Below are 21,318 nucleotides of genomic sequence, written 5' to 3'. Positions count from 1 at the left end.
CATTTTGGGGTCCTCAGGGACTAAGTAAAGCGCTATACAAGTACAGCCCATTTACCATTTTATAGTGATCTCTGTAAATTGTTGCCTAGCCGCCTCCACGACGGCAGGTCCTAGGTGTGTTAAGGAAGTTACAGTTTCAGGAGTCAGTTCCACAAAAGCAAGTAGATCATCAGTGTGTAGCCAGGTTTCAGTAATAAAAAGAAAGTCCAAGCCATGAGAGACAAACAGGTCACGGTATATGAAATTCTTGTTCACCATGGACCTTGCATTGATTAATGCCAATTTGAATGAAGAATCCAAGACTATATGTGTGGCAGCACCAGGTAAAATAGTGGAAGGTATAAATTCCAGACACTGAAAATTGTTGGTGCTGGCACCTCTGTTTTTTCTGTGCAGTCTAGTTGAGAGACCATGGGGAGCTGTCCAGACAGATGGTATTTGGTGAGAAAGTCTGTTTCCCACAGGATAATTATAATCACGGCAGCCCCGGTGAATGTAGCGTGGGCGGCGAGCTATCCCGAAAGCAACACAGCGCGCATAAGTTTGGGGAGGCAGCCGAGTCCTCATGTTTTTTAACTGTTTTAATGATGTACTGGCTGCCTTAGTCTACGATCGTCTGACGCTATTATCCATCCGGTCGTCAATGACGCCCAAAGATGTTTTTTCTTCTTCCTTTTGTGGGACTTTCCATTCTCCACATTTTCCTCCGCACTCCTCTGGTACCTTCCACCCTCTGCCTGTGACTGGATCTTCGGCCAGCGCTTTCAGCGTTCCCCGTAGACCACGGAGAAGAAGAGGAAAGAGATCGGGCATCCAGGTGAAGTTTAGGCTCCTCTGGCGGCGGGGGCTGATTGGAAAGCGATGTCGAGCTTTTTCTGTTGCCTACGCACATGACAGCTATATGGAGGGGAATCTGTCTCCCAAGGCCCTACTTGGATATAAGGGGCCCGGCTCTCCGAGGCCGTGTTATCTCAGAAGGGTTCATCCAGTCTCTCCTGCCGACTGGCTTTTCATCCCCTCGGTGAGTGGAATATATGAACGTGAAGGCTCTGATCCCGAGAATTTACGCCCTTTAATTCGAGAAACTCGAGCTTTTTCCAACAACAATGTCTTCACCCCGCTGTCCATGGCGCTTTTTAATGCCCGATCTTTGACGAATAAATCGTTTGTGCTTAACGATTTTATTGTTTCTAAAAATCTGGACTTCCTGTTCTTGACTGAGACCTGGCAACGGGGGTCGGATTATTCGTCTACTATTGAAATGTGCCCAAATGGCTTCTCTGTCATTAGCCAGCCTCGAGGATCTGGTCGTGGAGGAGGCCTCGCGGTGGCATTTCGGAGCCGTTTTAACTGCCGTTCAGTGAAAGTTGGACACTTTCTGTCTTTTGAACTGCAGCTCATCAAAATCGGAAAGAAGGATCCTTTTTACTGTGCGTTGGTTTATCGCCCTCCTGGCCCAAACAGCTCGTTTTTAGCCGAGTTTAGTGATTTTCTGTCCTCTACTATGAGGTTGTCTAAATTGCTTCTTGTGGGAGATTTTAATATACATGTTGATGATGAGTCCGACCTCTTTGCTAGGGGTTTTACCAGTATCATGGACTCTTTTCACTTCATCCAACATGTATCGGGCCCCACACATAACAAAGGCCATACACTGGACCTTGTTTTTTCTTTGGGTCTGAATATTGATTATATTTGTTCTAAGGACATTTTTATTTCTGACCATTATTGTGTCTTTTTTAATATGTCTTTTTATGAGCCTATGTCTCCTGTTCATCGGACAGTTATTTCCCGCACTTTAAATTCCTCCACAGCACAGAGGTTCTCTGATGCTTTTAATTTAACATTATCCCCACAGAACGATGTTGATTTTTCTATAGATCTATTCAATTATCATTGTCTTTCGATCTTAGATGAAATCTGTCCGATTAAAATGAGACCTGTGCCTGCTTCTAAGTCTGTACCCTGGTTAAATGACAACATTCGTCTTATAAAACGTAATTGTCGTAAAGCTGAGCGGTTATGGAGGAAAACCCACTTAAATGTTCATCTCCTTTATTTAAAGGATCTTTTAGCCTCTTTTAACAATGCTATTAGAGTTGCGAGGGCTGCTTATTTTTCTCAGTTGGTTGCAAAGAGCAGAGGTAATCCTAAAGTTTTATTTGATACTATTACTAATATTATTACTCCTGCTCCACCTGCTGCTATTATTTCTTCCGTCGAAGATTGTGAAACTTTTCTTGCTTTCTTTTTAGAAAAAATTAGCAACATAAGGAAAAACCTGTCTTTTTCAGCGTCTGCGCTGTCAGTTCCCACGCCAGCTCGGCCTGTTGTTTTAGAAGGTTTTTCACCTGTCTCACTACCAGAGCTGGGAAAAATAGTTAGTGCAACAAAATTATCCTCTTGCTCTCTTGATTTTTTACCCGCATCATTATTCAAAAATGTCTTTTACTCTACTGGTCCCTGTATTCTTACTATAATTAATACCTCCTTGGCCTCGGGCATAGTCCCTGCCTATTTTAAAACTGCTGTTATACATCCCTTGTTAAAAAAGCCTATGCTGGACCCATCTCTCACTAGCAATTATAGACCGATCTCAAAAATTCCGTTAATTGCTAAGATTCTAGAGAAGATTGTGGCTAAGCAGCTTACAGCAGTTTTAGATAAATATAGTATTTTTGACAAATTTCAATCTGGCTTTCGTAAAGTTCATTCCACTGAAACAGCCCTTCTTAGAGTTTCTAATGACATTTTGTTACAAAGCGATGCAGGTAAATGTTCTGTTCTCTTAATGTTGGATCTTACGTCGGCCTTTGATACTGTTGACCACTATATTTTGCTTAACAGGCTGAAATACTGGGTCGGTGTCTCTGGGACTGCATTGAAATGGTTCTCCTCGTATCTCTCTGAACGATATTCTACTGTGGCAGTTTCTAAGTATAGATCATCTTCTGCGTCCCTGTCTTTTGGTGTGCCACAAGGCTCTGTGCTAGGGCCATTACTGTTTCTAGTTTATTTACTTCCTCTCCAGCACATTTTGAGCCCTTTTGAGGATATCTGTTACCATTGTTATGCAGACGATATCCAACTCTATATATCTTTTAAACCGGAAGAGGCTTCTAAGCTGCAGCTTTTAAATGTGTGCTTGGAAACCATTAAAGGCTGGATGGCTGAAAACTTCCTCCAACTAAATGAAAATAAAACCGAAGTCCTCTTATGTGCCCCAGATAGACATATACCCAGTATAATGAATGCTCTTGGTCCTCTTTCAACGTTTGTAAAACCATCTGTCAGGAACTTAGGGATTATCCTTGATCCTGCTTTTACGTTAGATAGTCATGTTAAATCTCTTGTTCGGTCTTGCTTTTATCATTTAAGAAATATTTCTAAATTGAGCTCTATAATATCCTATACCGAACTGGAGATTGTTATTCATGCTTTTATCTCTTCACGACTGGACTATTGCAATTCCCTGTTTACTTGTCTAAACAAAGGTTCTTTGGAGCGCCTGCAGATCGTTCAGAATGCTGCAGCAAGACTGTTGACGAAAGCTTCAAAATATTCACATATAACACCGTTGCTTATGCAGTTACATTGGCTTCCCGTCGAATTTAGAGTCCATTTTAAGATTTTGGTTTTAACTTTTAAGGCTCTTCAACAACAAGCACCACCATATATTATTGAGCTTTTACAGCCCTATGCCCCTGGTAGGTCTCTGAGGTCGAGTAGTCAGGGCCTACTTGTCACTCCGTATACGAGACTGAAAACTAGGGGTGATAGAGCTTTTGCTACTGTGGCCGCCAGACTCTGGAATTCCCTTCCTCAGGACTTACGATCCGCTGATTCATTGATTACTTTTAAAAAACAGCTGAAAACACATCTTTTTAAAATTGCTTTTTGCTAACTTTGTTTGTATTTTGTCTTTTTAATCTGTTATATCTTGTGAAGCACTTTGTGATTTCTATCTAGAAATGTGCTATATAAATAAAATTTTACTTACTTACTTACTTTAGACGTAGCAGTTCCAATTTTGAATAATGCATTCCATCATTCGCATAAAGGTCTGAGCCTTTGGTATGGCTCTAAAAAACACTGCATAGTCCAATAATAAAGCCGAGCAATGGTAGGCATATCAAGTGTATGGTTAAAAGGGAAATCATAGTTTCTAAATTTGTTCACACAGCCAGGTTAAACCACGTTAGCCAGCATGCAACGGCCACGAACTACAGCCCAGTGCCAGAAATGTAGCTGTGGTTACCTACCTGGCACTGTGCACACCGTCGGCAGCTAGAGAAGGCAGATGCTGTGACAGGCCAAACAGTAGTACATGCACCAGGGGACGTGTTAGGCTGGTGAGTCAGGTGCCCTCCTTTATCTCCAAACTAAAGCCAAACAAAGATTGTCTATAAAAGTCTGGAGATCTGAGAGAGACTGAATCACATTGTCATGTCAAACATAGTAAGAGGAGCTGAAGCACAGATGTGAAGAGCACATGTGTGTTTATAATATTATTTTCCATAATCACAGACTGACTCAGTGTGGACTCTCAGAAACTCACTGTGAAGTTGTGGCCTCAGCTCTGAAGTCCAACCCCTCCCATCTGACAGAGCTGGACATGAGTGACAATGAACTGCAGGATTCAGCAGTGAAGCTTCTGTGTGCTGGACTGGAGAGTCCAAACTGTCAACTGGAGACTCTGAGGTGAGTTTGCTGACTGCAGCTGTTGTTGTTTTTCTATATTTCGGATCTTTGATGTTTGAAACATTCTTTGGTTCATAAATGTTCAGGATGTATCTGAAGACAAATGTGAAGAAGTTTGAGTGCTTTCAGAAATGCTGTGTCTTCCCAAAAAACTGAACCACAGTTTTTCCTTTTGGCTCCAAATAGAAGTGACAGACTTGAGCAGGGTTCATTTAAAGGCTGACAGAAGTGGAATGGTGATGGGGAGATGTTTGACAGGACAGTTTTTCAGCCTCCACAGGTTCATGTTGTGCTCCATCAGTCAGTGTGTCTGCTGACTACTTCATCAGTACTTCATTAGTACTGACTTCAGTACTGATGAGGCTGTAGAGTGTGTGAGGGATGTGGATGAGGCTGTTGAAGATCTGATGATAGCAGATAAAAACAGGCTGCAGAGACATTGAGCTTCTGTGGAAACAAAGAGAGAGAAAAGAAAGACATGAATGTAAAAGCTTATAAAGGTGAAGTTAGGAGCGGTGATGATGTTCATGGTATCAGAAGCTGCTATGGCTGCTACAGAGACGACCCACACAGCTGCTGTGGGGATTTGTGTGTTAAAGCAGAGGAACACAGAGCAGCCTAACACAGACCCAAACATGACAACAAAGCAGGATTCGGGGTCTGTGAGAGGATTTCAAACAGAGGCTGGAGAAGAGAAAGGACTCTGTTAGAATGACTACAGAAAGAAGGCAGCTGAGACCAGCTGACTTATTCATCACATTTATTCCTTCCATAAAACTCCCCTTTCTCTCACCTTGGCTCAACGATATTAAAAACATAAGAACTGTTTTCATTTTGTAAAAAAATCTCAGATTCTTTCTGCCCGTGTCTGACACCTGTTGCAACAGGGATTTCAGCCCAGCCAATCAGAGTAGAGTTTGACAAAAAAGCCAAAGATGGCCTCCAGTGAAGGTGGGACATGATGGTTGACATCACTGCAGCCATCATGTCCCACTTCTGCTGCTTTCATTCATTTGGAAGTCCTGTCGCTGAGTTTGGGAGAGACCACCAGCCTCGGCAGCAGAGGGGAGAAAGGCCAGCTGTAACACCATTACTTTACTCTGTTTTCCCTGTGACATCATTTTATCAGAAATGATAAATGTTGTTCTATTGGTGCTGTTTATTATTGTGTTAGTTTTGATTCCTGTCTCTTGGATGGACCCCAGCTGTGCATAGCCCCTGGCCCCTGTGGTCAGAGTGTGTGTTGAGGCCAAATTGAAATGGGATTGTAAAGTACACCTGCATCCCGCATCGCCCCCTTGAGCTCACTGCACCACTCCTCCCCTGCAGTGGAGGCAGGGACCACATCTCTGCCACACACCTCCACCGCCCAACTGATGCCGGAGAGCCATCCGGCGGAACCCCTCATGGACTCCAGGACCGCGGCCACCCGCTGCATATGCTCCGCTATAGGTGTCACTATGGATGATCATGTCATCCAGGTAGGCCGCAGCATACACAGTGTATGGATGCAGAACCCGGTCCATGAGGCGCTGAAAGGTGGTTGGGGCTCCGAACAAGCTGAACAGAAGCGTAACGAACTGGTACAGAGGTCGATTATCTTGTTAATGATTTCACCTCCTCACTACGTATGACTCTGTATGATACTGTAGCTCCTGTGAAAACTAATGCCTCAAATCAGAAGTACCTGCCTCCGTGGTATAATTCTCAAACACGTAGCCTAAAGCAGATGACTCGTAAGCTGGAGAAGAAATGGTGTTTCAAAAATTTAGAAGATCAGCATTTAGCCTGGAGAAATTGTTTGCTGCTTTCTAAGAAAGACCTCCGTAAAGCTCTAACATCTTACTATTCATCACTGATTGAAGAAAATAAGAACAAACCTAGGTTTCTCTTCAGCACTGTAGCCAGGCTGACAAAAAGTCAGGGCACTGTTGATTCAACCATTCCTCTAACGTTAACTCATAATGACTTCATGAACTTCTTCACAAACAAAATTTTAACCATTAGAGAAAAAATACCTATAATAATCTCACAGATGTAACATTATCTACAGCTACTTTTAGTACCATTGTTATTTATTTAGTCTTTTTCTCCAATTTATCTTTCTGAGTTAACTTCAATAATTACTTCCTCCAAACCATCAACGTGTCTTTTGGACCCCATTCCTACAAGACTGCTCAAAGAAGTCCTGCCAATGATTAATGCTTCAATCCTAAATATGATCAACCTATCTCTAATGATCGCCTACATACCACAGCCCTTCAAGATGGCAGTAGTTAAACTGTTAGTTAAAAAGCCATCTCTAGACCCAGCTGTCTTAGCGAATTATAGGCCAATCTCCAACCTTCAGATTTCTGAGCCCATTGCAGCACAGAAACGGCTTTAGCTAAGGGTTACAAATGATCTTCTTATGGCCTCTGACAGTGGACTCATCTCTGTGCTTGTCCTGCTAGACCTCAGTGCAGCATTTGATACTGTCGACCATAATATTCTATTAGAGCGATTAGAGCATGCTATTGGTATTATAGGTAATGCGCTCAGTGGTTTGTATCATTGATAGACTCCAATTTGTTCATGTACATGGAGAGTCCTTTTCACACACTAAGGTTAATTAATGTGTTCAGTGCTAGGACAAATTCTGTTTACATTATACTGTCCTGATTCGAGATATTGAGAACCAAAACAAAATACCAGGGGCCCAGAAGGATGCAATCAAACAGATGAGTTTATTGAACACACGCGTGGGAAGAAGCACACAGCATCACATCTGCGGGGTTCTTCTCCCAAAATACACAGAGAAAGGTTTTTATAACGTCGGGGTTTGACGCCCCCTCTTGCGTTCTATAACATATTTTTGTATTTCTAAGAACATCATTTGCATCTTGTACAGACAATAATCAATTTTTAGAGCTAAAGTCAGACACAGAAGTTCCTCTTTCTAGCATCTTCTTTCCAAATATGGTGATGATCTCAGACCCTGGAGATCCCCATAGACTTGTCCTCCTGCTGACCCATCTCCTATCGTCTGTTGCTAAGCAAACTCAAATGCAACAGGTTGCACAAGAAGCTGAATACGTTCAGGCCTTCACTCAAGCCTATTTCTAGATTATATGTACTATATGTGTTTTGTAAGCATGTATGCAGTTTTAACCTTAATGCAATGTGTGTGTACAATTATTATGGCTGCTCCTGTAATAAAAGGTTAATGTGAGGCCAACAGGTTTTAATGAACATCTTAATGCAGTATCAATGCTGTAAAGCAGTAAAATAATTTCTTCAATTCCACAATACATGCTTCCCTTAGGCAGTATCTTCAGAAGGCATAGCATACATTTTCAATGCTATTCAGATGAAACCCAGCTCTATCTATCCATGAAGCCACATAACACACACCAATTAGTTAAACTGCAGGAATTTCTTAAAGACATAAAGACCTGGATGGCCGCTAACTTTCTGCTTCTTAATTCAGATATAACTGAGGTTATTGTACTTGACCCTGAAAATCTTACAAAAATTGTATCTAACCAGAGTCTTACTCTGGATGGCATTACTTTGGCCTCCAGTAACACTGTGAGGAACCTTGGAGTTGTTTTTGACCAAGAAATGCCCTTCAATGCACATATTAAACAAATATGTAAGACTGCTTTCTTCCATTGGCGCACCTCACCCAGGAGGCGCCCAGGAGGGATCCTTGTCAGATGCCCAAACCACTTCAGCTGGCTTCTTTCGATGTGGAGGCGCAGTGGCTATACTCTGAGACCCTCCCGGATGGCTGAACTTCACACCCTATCTCTAAGGGAGAGGCCAGCCACCCTTCAGAGAAAGCTCATTTCCACCGCTTGTAACTGCATTCTTGTTCTTTCGGTCACTACCAACCGCTCGTGACCATAGGTGAGGGTAGGGACATAGATCGACTAGTACATTGAGAGCTTCACTTTTATACTCAGCTCTCTCTTAACCACGACGGACCAGTACAGCGTCCGCATCACTGCAGCTGCAGCACAAATTCATCTGTGGACCTCCGGCTCCCTTCTCCCATGAACAAGACCGCGAGATATTTAAACTTGGGGCAGGAACTCGTCCCCGACCCGGAGTGGGCACTCCACCCTTTTTTGGCTGAGAACCGTGGCCTCAGATTTGGAGGTGCTGATCCTCATTCCCACCGCTTCATACTGGGCTGCAGACCATTCCAGTGAGAACTGGAGGCCATCACCCGATGAAGCCAACAGAATCACTTCATCCGCGAAAAGCAGAGATGAGATTCTGAGACCACCTAAGTGAAAGCCCTCCGTCACTTGGCTGCGCCTAAAAATTCTGTCCATAAAAGTTATGAACAGACTCGGTGACAAAGGGCAGCCCTGGCGGAGCCCATCACCCACCGGGAATGAGTCTGACTTATTGCCGGCTGTGTGAACCAAGCTCTTGCAAAGGTTTTATAGGGATCAAATGGCCAACACCAATTGGCCGGACACTCCATTACTCCCGCAGCACCTCCCAAAGGACACACCGAGGGACATGGTTGAATGCCTTCTCAAAGTCTACAAAACACATGTCGACTGGTTGGACAAACTCCCATGCAGCCTCAAGTATCATGGAGAGGATAAAGAGCTGGTCCAGTGTTCCGTGACAAGGACGAGAACCACATTGTTCCTCCTGTATTCGAGGTTCAACTAACAGACGAAGTCTCCTTTCCAGTACCCTGGTATAGACCTTCCCTGGGAGACTTTTCTCAGTCGAAGTCAGCAGGGCTCCACCAGAACTATACACAGTACAGGTAGAACACCGCTTTCCCCTCCTGAGTCACCTGACGGTTTGCCAGAATCTCTTCAAGGCAGTCCGAAAGTCTTTTTCCATGGCCTCTCAGAACTCCTCCCACACCCAAGTTTTTGCTTCAGCCACTGCCCAAGCTGCATTCCGCTTGGCTTGTAGGTACCTATCGGCTGCCTGCGAAGTCCCACAGGCTAACCAAGCCCTTCTTCAGCCTGGTGGCTCCCTTCACCTCTGTTCTCCACCATTTGGTTCGGGGGTTGCCACCACAACAGGCACCAACCACCTTGTTGCAGCTCAATGCAGTAGCTTTGGCAATGGAGGCGCTGAACATGGTCCATTTTGACTCAATGTCCCCAGTCTCCCTCGGAATGCTGTTGAAGCTCAGCCGGAGGTGTGCCTTAAAAATCTCACAGACTGGGGCCTCTGCTAGGCGTTCCCAGCACTCCCTCACTATACATTTAGGCGCGCCGGGTCTGTCCAGCGTCCTCCCCCGCCACCTGATCCAGCTCTCTCTTCAACCCTCTCTTTACCTGAGTATCCAGAGCATACGCCTGCAGGTCTGGTGATGCAATTACAAAATCGATCATTGACCTGCGGCCTAGAGCGTCCTGGTGCCACATGCACTTGTGGACACTTTGATGTTCGAACATCGTGTTTGTTATGGCCAAACTATGATTTGCACTGAAGTCCAATAACAAAACACCACACGGGTTCAGATCGGGGAGGCCGTTCCTCCCAATCACGCCCTTCCAGGTCTTACTGTTGTTGCCAGTGTGAGCATTGAAGTCTCCCAAAGGACAACAGAGTCTCCAGGCTGAGCACCCTCCACCACCCCGCCCAGGGACTCTAATAAGACTGGGTACTCCGAGCTTCCACTCAGCGCATAAGCGCAGATGACAGTCAGGACCCATTCCCCGACACGAAGGAGCAGGGAACAAACCCTCTCATCTACTGGGAAGAACCCCAATGTACAGGCAGCAAGCCGAGGGGATATTAGAATACCCACCCCAGACTGAGACAGTCCAGCCCCTCTCCAGGAGACTGGTTCCAGAGCCCAAGCCATGCGTTGAGGGGAGCCCGACAATATCTAGCCAATACCTCTCAATCTCACGCACTAACTTAGGCTCCTTCCCCACCAGAGAGGTGACATTCCATGTTCCAATTGCCAGTCTTGGTAGCTGGGGATCAGTCCCCCAGGGCCTCCGCTCCTGGCCACTGCCCAGCACACAATGCACCCAACCCCTACGGCGCCACTTGTGGGTGGTGGTCCAGCAGGAGGATGGGCCCATGTCCCCCTTTTGGGCTGTGCCCGGACGGGCCCAATAGACTAAGGTTCGGCCACCAGACACTCGCCCTTGTGCACCCTCCCCAGGCCTGGTTCCAGTGCGGGGCCCCGGTAACCCTATCCCGGGCAAGGTAAACTGTTCTCTTGGTGAAATTCTCATAGGGGTGCGATAAAACCTGTCTTTTAATAATACAAAGCGGGGGTAGGTCCACACGGCTTCAGTGAGCACCACATGACCATTGATCTCAGTCACTTGGTCGAAGGCTGAGCGTAGGGTGTCATCACTGCTCCACTCGGAAATCTCCCGTGCAGGTTATTTCCAGAAGGCAGGTCCTTCCAGGGAGGACCCGCTCCCACCCGCCTCCCTGGAGTCAGTGTCGGATGTCACTGCTGAGCGCCACACAGACACTACACGCTACTAATCATGATCGCATCCCCGCAAACTGACCCAACACATGATGAAACCCCGGCCAATTCGTGCCCAAGATGAGGGGATACAATAGGCATTGGCTAAGCACAGCCTTAACTCTATGGGTTTTACCCTTATATTTTAACAGCAGTGGCACTATGAGATATTTGTTGTGCGCATCACCACACTTCACCTCCACCCACTCTGCCTCTAGCAATGCCCCGGGGCAAACCAAGTTTTAGTGCACGAGGGTCTCCCTACACCCTGTGTCCACCAAAGTATGGCGTATACCTCAAGTGCTTACCGGAATGCTGTACGTCCCTCCTGGACCGGGGGAGGGTGCTGGGGCACCGCCAATGCGGAACACCTGTCCCACTTCCATCAGAGGGCAATCCCTCCTCAGGTGTCCCGGCTGCCCGCACTTCCAGCACTCCTGCCCCGGCGTCTGTGCCGCTCTCCGTGGCGCAGGGGCAATGTTAGTTGTCTCTGATCAATGGGGAGGAAAGGCGGGAATGAACAGGTTAGTAGGACTCCACACCAGGGCCCATTCTCCTGGTATCGGTGCAGGAATCCGTCGCCTCGGTGCCGGCACCGGGGCTTGGTTGCGCGGTGGCCGGCTGGCTCCTCCCGGCTCCTCTGTTTTGGCGGCCAGGTGATCCTCCGCCAGCGTGACTGCCACCTCCAGCCTTGCTGGTCGATGGCACGGGACCCACTTAGCGGTCTCCACCAGCAGCCCCTTCACAAACTGCACCAGCATGACTTTATCCACCAGCTGGGCTTCTCCCACCAACTGCCCTGGCTGCAGACACTGCACTGCTGCATCCTCCCCAGTCAGCCCATTGTCAGTAGCATAAACTCAGCCACTTACAACATTTCGAAACACCTTGCTACCATCCTAGCACCTCTTGTGGGGAACACCCCACACCACATCAAGAACTCCACCGACTTCACCAACAAGGTCCAGAAACTTACCCTGGATCCAGATGAAAACATGGTGTCCTTTGATGTAGTCTCTCTCTTCACTTGCATACCCACCATGGAGGCAGTGGAGACTGTCAGAAAACGACTACAAGAAGACACCTCCTTGGGAGACAGGACCAACTTCACACCCGATCAGATTTGCACATTGTTAGACCTCTGCCTTACCACTACATATTTCAAATACAACAGGGGTTTCTACAGACAAAAACATGGCTGTGCCATGGGCTCCCCCGTGTCACCTATTGTAGCCAACCTTTACATGGAAGAAGTGGAAAGAAAGGCTCTTGGCTCTTTTAAAGGGAGAGTACCCAGCCACTGGTACAGATATGTAGATGACACCTGGGTCAAAATCAAAACACAAGAAGTGGAATCCTTCACAGCGCACATTAACACCGTGGATAAAAACATCAAGTTCACCAGGGAAGACACAAAGGACAACTGTTTGCCTTTCCTGGACTGCGCTGTGCACATTGAAGAGAATGGCAACCTCAACATTGAAGTTTACCGGAAGCCCACACACACAGACCAGTACCTCCTCTTTGACTCCCATCACCCTCTGGAACAAAAACTTGGAGTAATTAGGACCCTACACCACCGGGCAGAACATGTTCCCTCTAAGCCTGAAGGGAAAAAAGAAGGAACACACACATGTAAAGGAAGCACTCAAAACATGCGGTTATCCTAATTGGGCATTTATAAAGTCAGCAAAGAGGCACAGAAAAGAAGATCAGACACCAGCTAGGGAGGATAAGAAATACAGACGCAACAACATTGTCATCCCCTATGTAGCCGGTGTATCAGAGAAACTCAGGAGAGTTTTCTCCAAGCACGACATCCCAGTGTACTTCAGACCCAGCAACACACTCCGACAAAAACTGGTTCACCCGAAAGACAAAACTCCAAAACACAAACTTAACAATGTGGTGTATGCTGTACAGTGTAGCGAGGAATGCCCAGACCTCTACATTGGAGAGACCAAACAGCCACTTCACAAGCGCATGGCACAACATAGAAGAGCCACCTCCACAGGACAAGACTCAGCAGTCCATCTGCATCTAAAGGACAAAGGTCACTCTTTCGAGGATGCCAGGACAGTTGGTGTCGTAAGCCACCGCCTCTGTCCAAAATGTTCAGGACAGATGGTTTGAAAGAGGAGTGAAAGAAGCCATTTATGTCCACTGTGAGCGACCATCTTTGAACAGAGGCGGTGGCTTACGACACCAACTGTCTGCCATCTATAATCTAGTTTTGAGATCCCTTCCCAGATGCCTTAACGCCCACTCACACCCTGGGCCATCAGTCCAGACGCTTTTCTTTCCAAGCTCCTTAGACTATTCCCGCTGGGCCACCGCCTGGTCTCAGCACAGCGTTGCCATCTTCGCCAGCATCTGTGCCAACAACTGCGCAGGCTGAGTGGGTGGCGCATGGTGTTGCAAGTTCACATATTAGTCAGGCGGCATAGACTGTTGAACAGCGAACTCACAGCTGTCAGCACACATTTGCATCAGCACAATAATAAAAGCACGAAATCCCCCCAAAACGCTCCATCAGCTGATTCATGACAAATGCCAGTTTGTGCTTCATCATTACCCAGGGGTAACTCTGTGATTATTCTCATCCTGTGGGACTGGATTAATGTCACATCATAAATGTTGAGTAATAACTTGACTCTCAAACAGCGTGACTGAAATGCCTTTAAACATCAGTGTTATCCTGCTGATCAAAGTCCAACACTGAGTTTGTAAAAACATGTTTGTGAATCATTTTGTTTGGTTTCATCATATTTCCTCATAACCCTCTGTTGCCTGACCATTTGAATCACATTTAAATTTCCAAAAAAGGACTCTACAGACTTTGGTGAAAATAATGACAGTAGATGTTTGTGTGAAAGTGCTGTAAGCAAATTTGTGTCTCATGTTCTGTCATGGTGCTGGGTCATTGACCCAGCTTTTTGTGTTTTATGATTATTTTCCTCTGTTCTAGTTTCTGATTTTGGTATTCTGTGTCCTCCCCCCTTGTGTTCGGTTCTTGTTCTAGATTTCCTGTTTTATTCTGAAGGTCTGTCTGTTGTCATTGTGTTCTGCTTGTGTCCTTCAGTCATCATGTGTATTAGGATCAGCTGTTCTTCCCTTCTGTGTGTCATTACCCGATTACCTTGTGTGTGTATATTTAGTGGGTGTCAGTCTGTGCTCGTTGTCGGCTCGTCTGCGTTGGTCTGCGTTCATCTGTGTTTCTCCGCGTTTCTCTGTGTTTCTCTGTGTTTCTCTGTGTTTCTCTGTGTTCCATGGTGTTTCGTTCGGCTCTCTGCGTCTCTCTGCCCCGCACCCTGTTTCGTATGTTCTCAGGTTTGTTATTTAGTTTTCCCAGTTTAGGTTTCTTTAGTCATTTCTCATGCCTCACTGCTTGCTTGCCACTATCCCACCTTGTAAATAAACGTCACTCGAATCATCAGTCACTGCCTGCATTTTGGGTCCTCTTTTCCTCATTCCACAACACGACTGCTGCCCCAGCCGTGACATGTTCTTTCAGTGTTGCACTTTGTAGACGCTCCCTGAGCACTGGTCTCACAGCCAGCTGCACATAGAGCCCAGTGTTGTTAGTCCAGGTCAGAAGGTGACTTGTTGGAATGAAAATGAGCTTGTAGGTTGTCTGCTGTAGTAATGGGATTGGAAAATTGTGCTGTTGGACTTCAATTATGTCCATTTCGTTCCAAATCGACCTTTAAAAGTGAAGCGATTTGGTTCCTTGAATGAAAAACCCAACTTTTTCAAGTCTTCCTCATGTTTTTATGAGAAATGTGCGACATTAATGTGAAAAATTCAGAGTTTTTTTTTTCTTGTTGTGTTTGTTTGAAGCTGCTTCCTGTTGGCTTCAGCTATTTGGAGTTTCCATTTTATAAACTTCTACATTCTGAACCTTCTTCAGCTCTAAATCAGATTGTGAAACACAGAATGATTTCAAGAACACACTTTGTCTAATAAACTTACATCTTTCATTGTTTATACAGATTGATGAGCTCTGGTTTGTCAGAGATCAGCTGTGATTATCTGGCAGCAGCACTGAAGTCCAACCCCTCCCATCTGAGAGAGCTGGACCTGAGCTGGAACAACAAGCTGGAGGATTCAGGAGTGAAGCAGCTGTGTGGTTTTCTGGAGAGTCCAGGATGTGGACTTGAAACTCTGAGGTCAGTCACCATGTTTTAGTTGTGCTGAGATGAATATGATGTGAAAGTTGCCCTGACACTAAACTGCAGACATAAGGCTGAAATTATACTGATCCACACTGAGGATCTTCATGGTAAAGTCTGTTTTCTTATCCTCTGGATTAGTCCATTGACAGTAGCAGAATTATGTTCACATTTCAAACAGTGCAACCGTACGTATTGCCCGCAGCACTCCACAGGATGCCAATCAGCCTGCTGACCTTTCCTAATTCAGAGAGCGGGGACCCTGATTAATTGTGTGCTGTTCTTTCCTACAGTTCTAAGAATAATCCACAGCTGAAAGGTCAAAGGTCAAAGGTCACGGCACACAGCAATCTGTGAAACTGAAATGGTTTGGAGCAGGAATTATTGCACATTTCCCAACTGAGACTGCTGCACAGCATGCTGGGTAATGCTAGCTGGTCAGGTATGGGTATGTTAATGGCTGTGAGAGGCTCCGTGGCTGGAGAACACTGAAGAAGAGAAAAGAGAGATGGAGGCCACACAGTGACAGTGAAGCAGGCGAAGAGTAATAAATAAAGACTATAATAGCAGACAGGATTTCTTAAGCTGATGTACAAACATGTAGAATGATGGTGGCAGGTACAGAAACAGGTTCCTACAGACTGAAGCGTGTCTCCATTCCTTTGCATATTCCATATTTGATACTGAGAGTTTCCAGAAGAGCAAACATCAAACATGCCTCCAAACATTTCTACAGAGAACAGTGTGAGCTCTCAGCGGGTCACTTCAATAAGAAGGACAAACAGTGCAGCAGGAATGACTAAACCCACTAACAGTCTGATGTCCCCGTGTTCCTGTTGTTCTACAGCGTCATCATTAATGCTGCTCCACCACCATCACTGCAGCTGACTAATGAGCTTCTGTGATGTTATGTGGCACTCTGTGACTCAGACTGGAGAAATGCTAAATATCTAACGTGAAGCTAACCTGAGTTTGGTAGTACTGTGTGTGCACAGATGGACTCCACATGAGATCTTCTTTATGAAGAAACTGTGAAGTTTTTCCAACAGTGGGAACATTTCAGAGAATATCTCAGAGAATATCTGTGAAGCACAAGCTAAACATAATAATAGAAGAAAAGCAAAATAATGATCAAAATCCTGCTCTGAGCCATCGTTTAAACATCACTATGCCTGAGGTTTGTAAAGGCTTCCAAAGACTGCTCACCTCTCAGACTTAGTTAAAGATGCTTGTGCTGATCACAGACCAGCTGACCTGGCGGGTCTCCATGATCAGCTTTGTTTCCTGGAGATAAAGGCTGAGCCCTTTAGAGCTTCAGTTCTCCAGAGCAGTAGGATGCCTGAGGTTTGCAGAAACACAAAAACACAGCAGCTAAAAATAGTTGGGAGCTGCTGATTCCTGAGCTTTCATATTGGATTTGCTTCAGTGTTATTACAATCACTGCTGTAGGAGCTATATTTAGTCACAGCTGATTGTCTTCTTTGAACAATAAGAATGAACATTGTTCTAAAGCATGCTGGCGGTTAGCACTATTGTCTCACAACAAGCTCCTGGGTTCAGTTCCACTATTGGAATGTGAAAAATTCAGTGTTTTTTTTCTCTTGTTGTGTTTTTCTGAAGCTGCTTCCTGTTGGCTTCAGCTGTTTGGAGTTTCCATTTTCTAAACTCCGATGCGTTCATTGGAGTGTGAATGTGTGTGAATGTTTATTAGTTGCACTTGAGTTTAGAAGTGCTTGTATGAGTGGGTGTGAATGGGTGAATGAGGCATGTTGTAAAGAGCGCTTTGAGTACTCCGGGAGAGTAGAAAAGCGCTATATAAGAATCAGTCCATTTACCATTTACCATTTAAACGTCTACATTCTGAACCTTCTTCAGCTCTGAACAGATTATGAAACACTGAATGATTTCAAGCACACGCATTGTCTAATAAACTTACATCTTTCATTCTTTATAAAGATTGAGGAGCTGTGGTTTGTCAGAGATCAGCTGTGATTATCTGGTAGCATCGCTCAAGTCCAACCCCTCCCATCTGAGAGAGCTGGACCTGAGCATGAACAACCTCCAGGATTCAGGAGTGAAGCAGCTGTGTGGTTTTCTGGAGAGTCCAGGATGTGGACTTGAAACTCTGGGGTCAGTCACCATGTTTTATTTGCGCTGAGATGAACATGATGTGAAAGTTGTGCTGACACTAAACTCCAGGCATAAGGCTGATATTATACTGATCCACACTGAGGATCTTCATGGTAAAGTCTGTTTTCTTCATCTCTGGTTTAGTCCATTGACTATAGCAGAACAATGTTCACAATTTCAATCAGTGATACTCAACGTATGGCCCGCGGCCCACTTGTGGCCCTCGACAGGATGCCGAGTGGCCTGCCGAACTTTCCTAATTCAGAGAGATGATTAACTGTTCTTCCTCACAGTTCTAAGTATCAGACACAACAATGAATAATCCACAGCTGACTCTCTTTAGCAGGTCAAAGGTCAAGGCACACAGCAAACTGAAACACTTTGGAGCAGGAATTATTGCACATTTCCAAACTGAGACTGCTGCACGGCATGCTGGGTAATGCTTACTAATGTTAAACTGGGATCCCAGTTTTTGTATAAATATAAACATCTGCAGAATTCTCTCCTCTGAGCTTTGACTTTATGAATGAGTAAATGACTTGGAGCATCGGTCAGCTGGATTCAAACCCAGGACCCTCTGCTGTGAGGCCACAGTGCTAACCACTGTGCCACAGTCATTGCTTGGTTCATTGTATCTCTGGGTAATTGTGTGGATTACTGTCGGCTACCTTCACCTGGTATGTTATTTGCCATGATATTTACTTCTGGTTCATTCGATTAAGACTCATTAAAGTAGATCTGGAACTAACTCTCTGTGCCTACTCTCTGACCGGAGTCCCTGTCCTAGAAGGAGCTATCAAACCATTACAGAGATATCCAGCCTAATAAATAAGGAGAGCTCATTATGATGAACTGAACATGATTCACTGATGAGCAGAATTCAATCCAGCTGTTTGGGGATTGGACTCTGATGGCCAATGATGGTGGAATGGTTTCCCAGCAGTGAGAGGGATTAGGCAGGACCAATGGAGTCTGAACACTGGTGATGGAGATGAAGATAGAGGCTTGGATGGAGCCTGAGAAACATGGGATACGGAGATGGGGAGGAGGTGGGTTGGAAAAGGAGTCTGCAAGGAGAAGGACAGATGAGCCGTGAGATTTAAAGTATGTGGAGTGGAGGCTGATTGGCCTGCAGAAGGCTGCAGAAAGATGGAGACTAGACCAGTGATGTCAGCAATATGGCAAAGAGGAAGTGATGTAAGCGTAGGTTAGCAACCAAACACCGAGGAAGCTGACAGATGTGTGATTACAGATGTTTGTTATTGAACTTACACATAAGCTTCATTTTTGGCTCAGCTGGAACCTAAAATCTTAAGCTGTGTGAGTAACTGTGTGTTTGTTCATGAAGCAGTTTTCAGTGTGCAGCATCTTATCAAACAGGAGTAGAGCAGAACAATTCTGAGGGTACCGACTGACAAAGACACGATCAGAGTGAACAGGAAGTCATTGGAGCGCAGTAACCCCAGAAATCACTGATTACTCTGATCACATGCTGCTGAAAGTCTCTGTCCTGTGTGGCTCCAGCCACCTCAAAGCTGATTGGAAATGAAAGATCACATGTCCCAGTGATCTGGATTTCATTAAAAACATGCTACGCTTAAGAGTTTGGCTGAAATCAGAAGGTGACGTCTGGGAATCGGTTAAAAGTAACTGGAAGAGTTTAAATTCGAACGTGGTGAATGAAATCAATTAAAAACAAAGTATAACAAGGACGTCAACAGATACAAAGAGCTGAATAACACAGGAAGAAGAAAACCTATAAAGTAAAACAGAGTGTGTTAAGAATGAATTATTATTGGGTGAAACTCACAAGAAGTGATGTCAGTGGTAATGTTCGCTCTACCAATCAGAGCAGGCGTGGCAGTAGTTCAGTGTGGTGCATTAAAGGTTCCCTCAGAGAGCTGCTTGCTTATGTTCAGCAGTCTGCCGTGAGATGGTGACACCATCAGCTCCTTTTACAAATCATTGATCCCTTTGAGCTCCAACCAGGAGAGAGGAGGTCATCACAGCATCGTCAGCTAAACAGTGATGAATCTCCAGGCCCTGACAGCTGCCAGCTGACTGTTAGAAACTTTGTCTGGATGACATCATTGACCTTTAACCTCAGTTTATAGTTTGTGGTTTGAAGGATGGTGTTCTGTGCAACTCCTTTTACCGTGGACTCTTGTGCTTCTGATATAAAAAAGGAGATAACTGTGATTTAAATGATTATATTATACTAGACTGAATTATGTACCAACATGTGCAATGAGGGGTCTCCAGATGTGAGACAGACTGTACACAGAGAGATCACTGACAGCAGTAATACATCAGACATATTCCATCAGCATCAGGGCCAAATGAAAGCAGCACAGAGGGAGTGTGGATCGGCTCTGACCTCACTAAAGCTAATATTAATATCCAGGTTTAAGATGACATGAAGGTTCTGGGTCTCTGGATCAGCGGGAAAGACTGCTGTGAGTCAAACTGTGGACCAGTTTGACTCACAGCAGTCTTTCCCACTGAAAGAAGGTGAAGGGAAAGAAGTCTGGAAATGGGAAAACAAAAACCCTGATCATGAAGCTGGTGTGAAGATTGTTCAAAGCCACACTGTGTCCAGATCACGTTCTTATCAGCAGTTTCCACCTCCACAAAAATCCATCATGACTGAATACACTGAGGTCCAAACTGATCTGGGGGACAAACCGTGAGCAAACACAAAGATCTTTAATGCAGAAAAGTCCCATAAACGCTGGTTTAGGACCCTCTGATCTCAGGACCTGCTAAAAATCCCTTGGACTAAAAATAAATGTGATGCAATGAACAGAGGAACGTTCTGGATCAGTGGGAATAAAACTCACTGCTACAAGTTCAAAGGTGGAGCTAAACCCAATGTCCCTGACTATAAAGTCTTCTTTGGAGATTTGATTGAAGAAACATTTCAGTATAAACTGGACCGGCTCAAACACCATGTATACAAATCCCTCAACAATGCAGAGCGCCGCCACATGGTCAGACATAAATGAGACAGTTTGTCTTGTTTGAATCAGCAGATTTCCTGTCAGGGCTGTGGTTCATCACACCTTACGTTAAAAACACATCCAATGACAGATGAAGATGAAACATGTGCTGCTAGGCTGCTGTAGATCGACTCCAACAAGACAGAAAACACTGGAACATTGAATCCAGTGTAACATCTGTGACGTGCGCTCTCATTAAGGACCCTTTTGGACAGTCAAAGACGTCTGCTCTGGTTAGTAATGAGCATCATTAACACTCACATGTGGAAAACCAAAGTTTTACTGAGCAGAGGATGATCATTAGTGTCTTTAAATATACTTTTGCTGACCCTCAGCAGGAGGAAAACCATCAGACTGAAGACCAACAGTCCTCTTTCCCAGACATTTTGAAGCTTTAGTGGTTCTGATCAGTGTAAACTGTAGATCAGTGTACAAGCTTAACCATGAAAGAAAGAACAGCAGTGAGAGAAGGCACTTAAAAAAATTACCTTGATCACCTGTTGAGAGAGAGAAAAAAGAAAACAATGGTGCTAACCACCAACAAAGAGAGCTACATACTGAACACAACACCATTGCAATAACCTAGATAAGTGTAAATAACAGTAAATACTAAATATTGAATGTTATTGCGCAGCACAGAAGAGATGTGCTTTGAGGTAACAGCCAAGAAAGGTATACAGTAGTTTGTGTCTATGAGCAACTGTGTGGATGAGCACACTTATATGCAAAACGTTTCTCCATATAACAATCTGCCAGAGGGTGTGGGGAGCCATAGCCTCATCCCCCAAGGCATGAAGCAGGCATGTACAAGATTTAGGCCCCAGACATCCAGAGGCCAAGGAGGACCACCGGAGTG

General features: G+C 45.1%; 1 protein-coding gene across 1 annotated transcript in view; it reads left to right on the top strand.

Annotated features, from left to right (window-relative positions):
* The window catches only part of LOC134621405 (NACHT, LRR and PYD domains-containing protein 12-like), a 109,979-nt gene that overhangs the window by 3,048 nt on the left and 85,613 nt on the right, over window positions 1-21,318 (top strand). Inside the window, exons 3-5 of the mRNA XM_063467885.1 lie at window positions 4,528-4,701; window positions 15,154-15,330; window positions 17,290-17,463. Coding sequence (XP_063323955.1) covers window positions 4,528-4,701; window positions 15,154-15,330; window positions 17,290-17,463 — 525 coding nt within the window. The remainder of the gene's footprint in view (window positions 1-4,527; window positions 4,702-15,153; window positions 15,331-17,289; window positions 17,464-21,318) is intronic.

This window comes from Pelmatolapia mariae, linkage group LG3_W (genome assembly GCF_036321145.2).
Source record: "Pelmatolapia mariae isolate MD_Pm_ZW linkage group LG3_W, Pm_UMD_F_2, whole genome shotgun sequence".
Lineage (NCBI taxonomy): Eukaryota > Metazoa > Chordata > Actinopteri > Cichliformes > Cichlidae > Pelmatolapia > Pelmatolapia mariae.
Note: the sequence above shows the minus strand (reverse complement) of the source record. Positions and strands in the feature narration are given on the sequence as shown.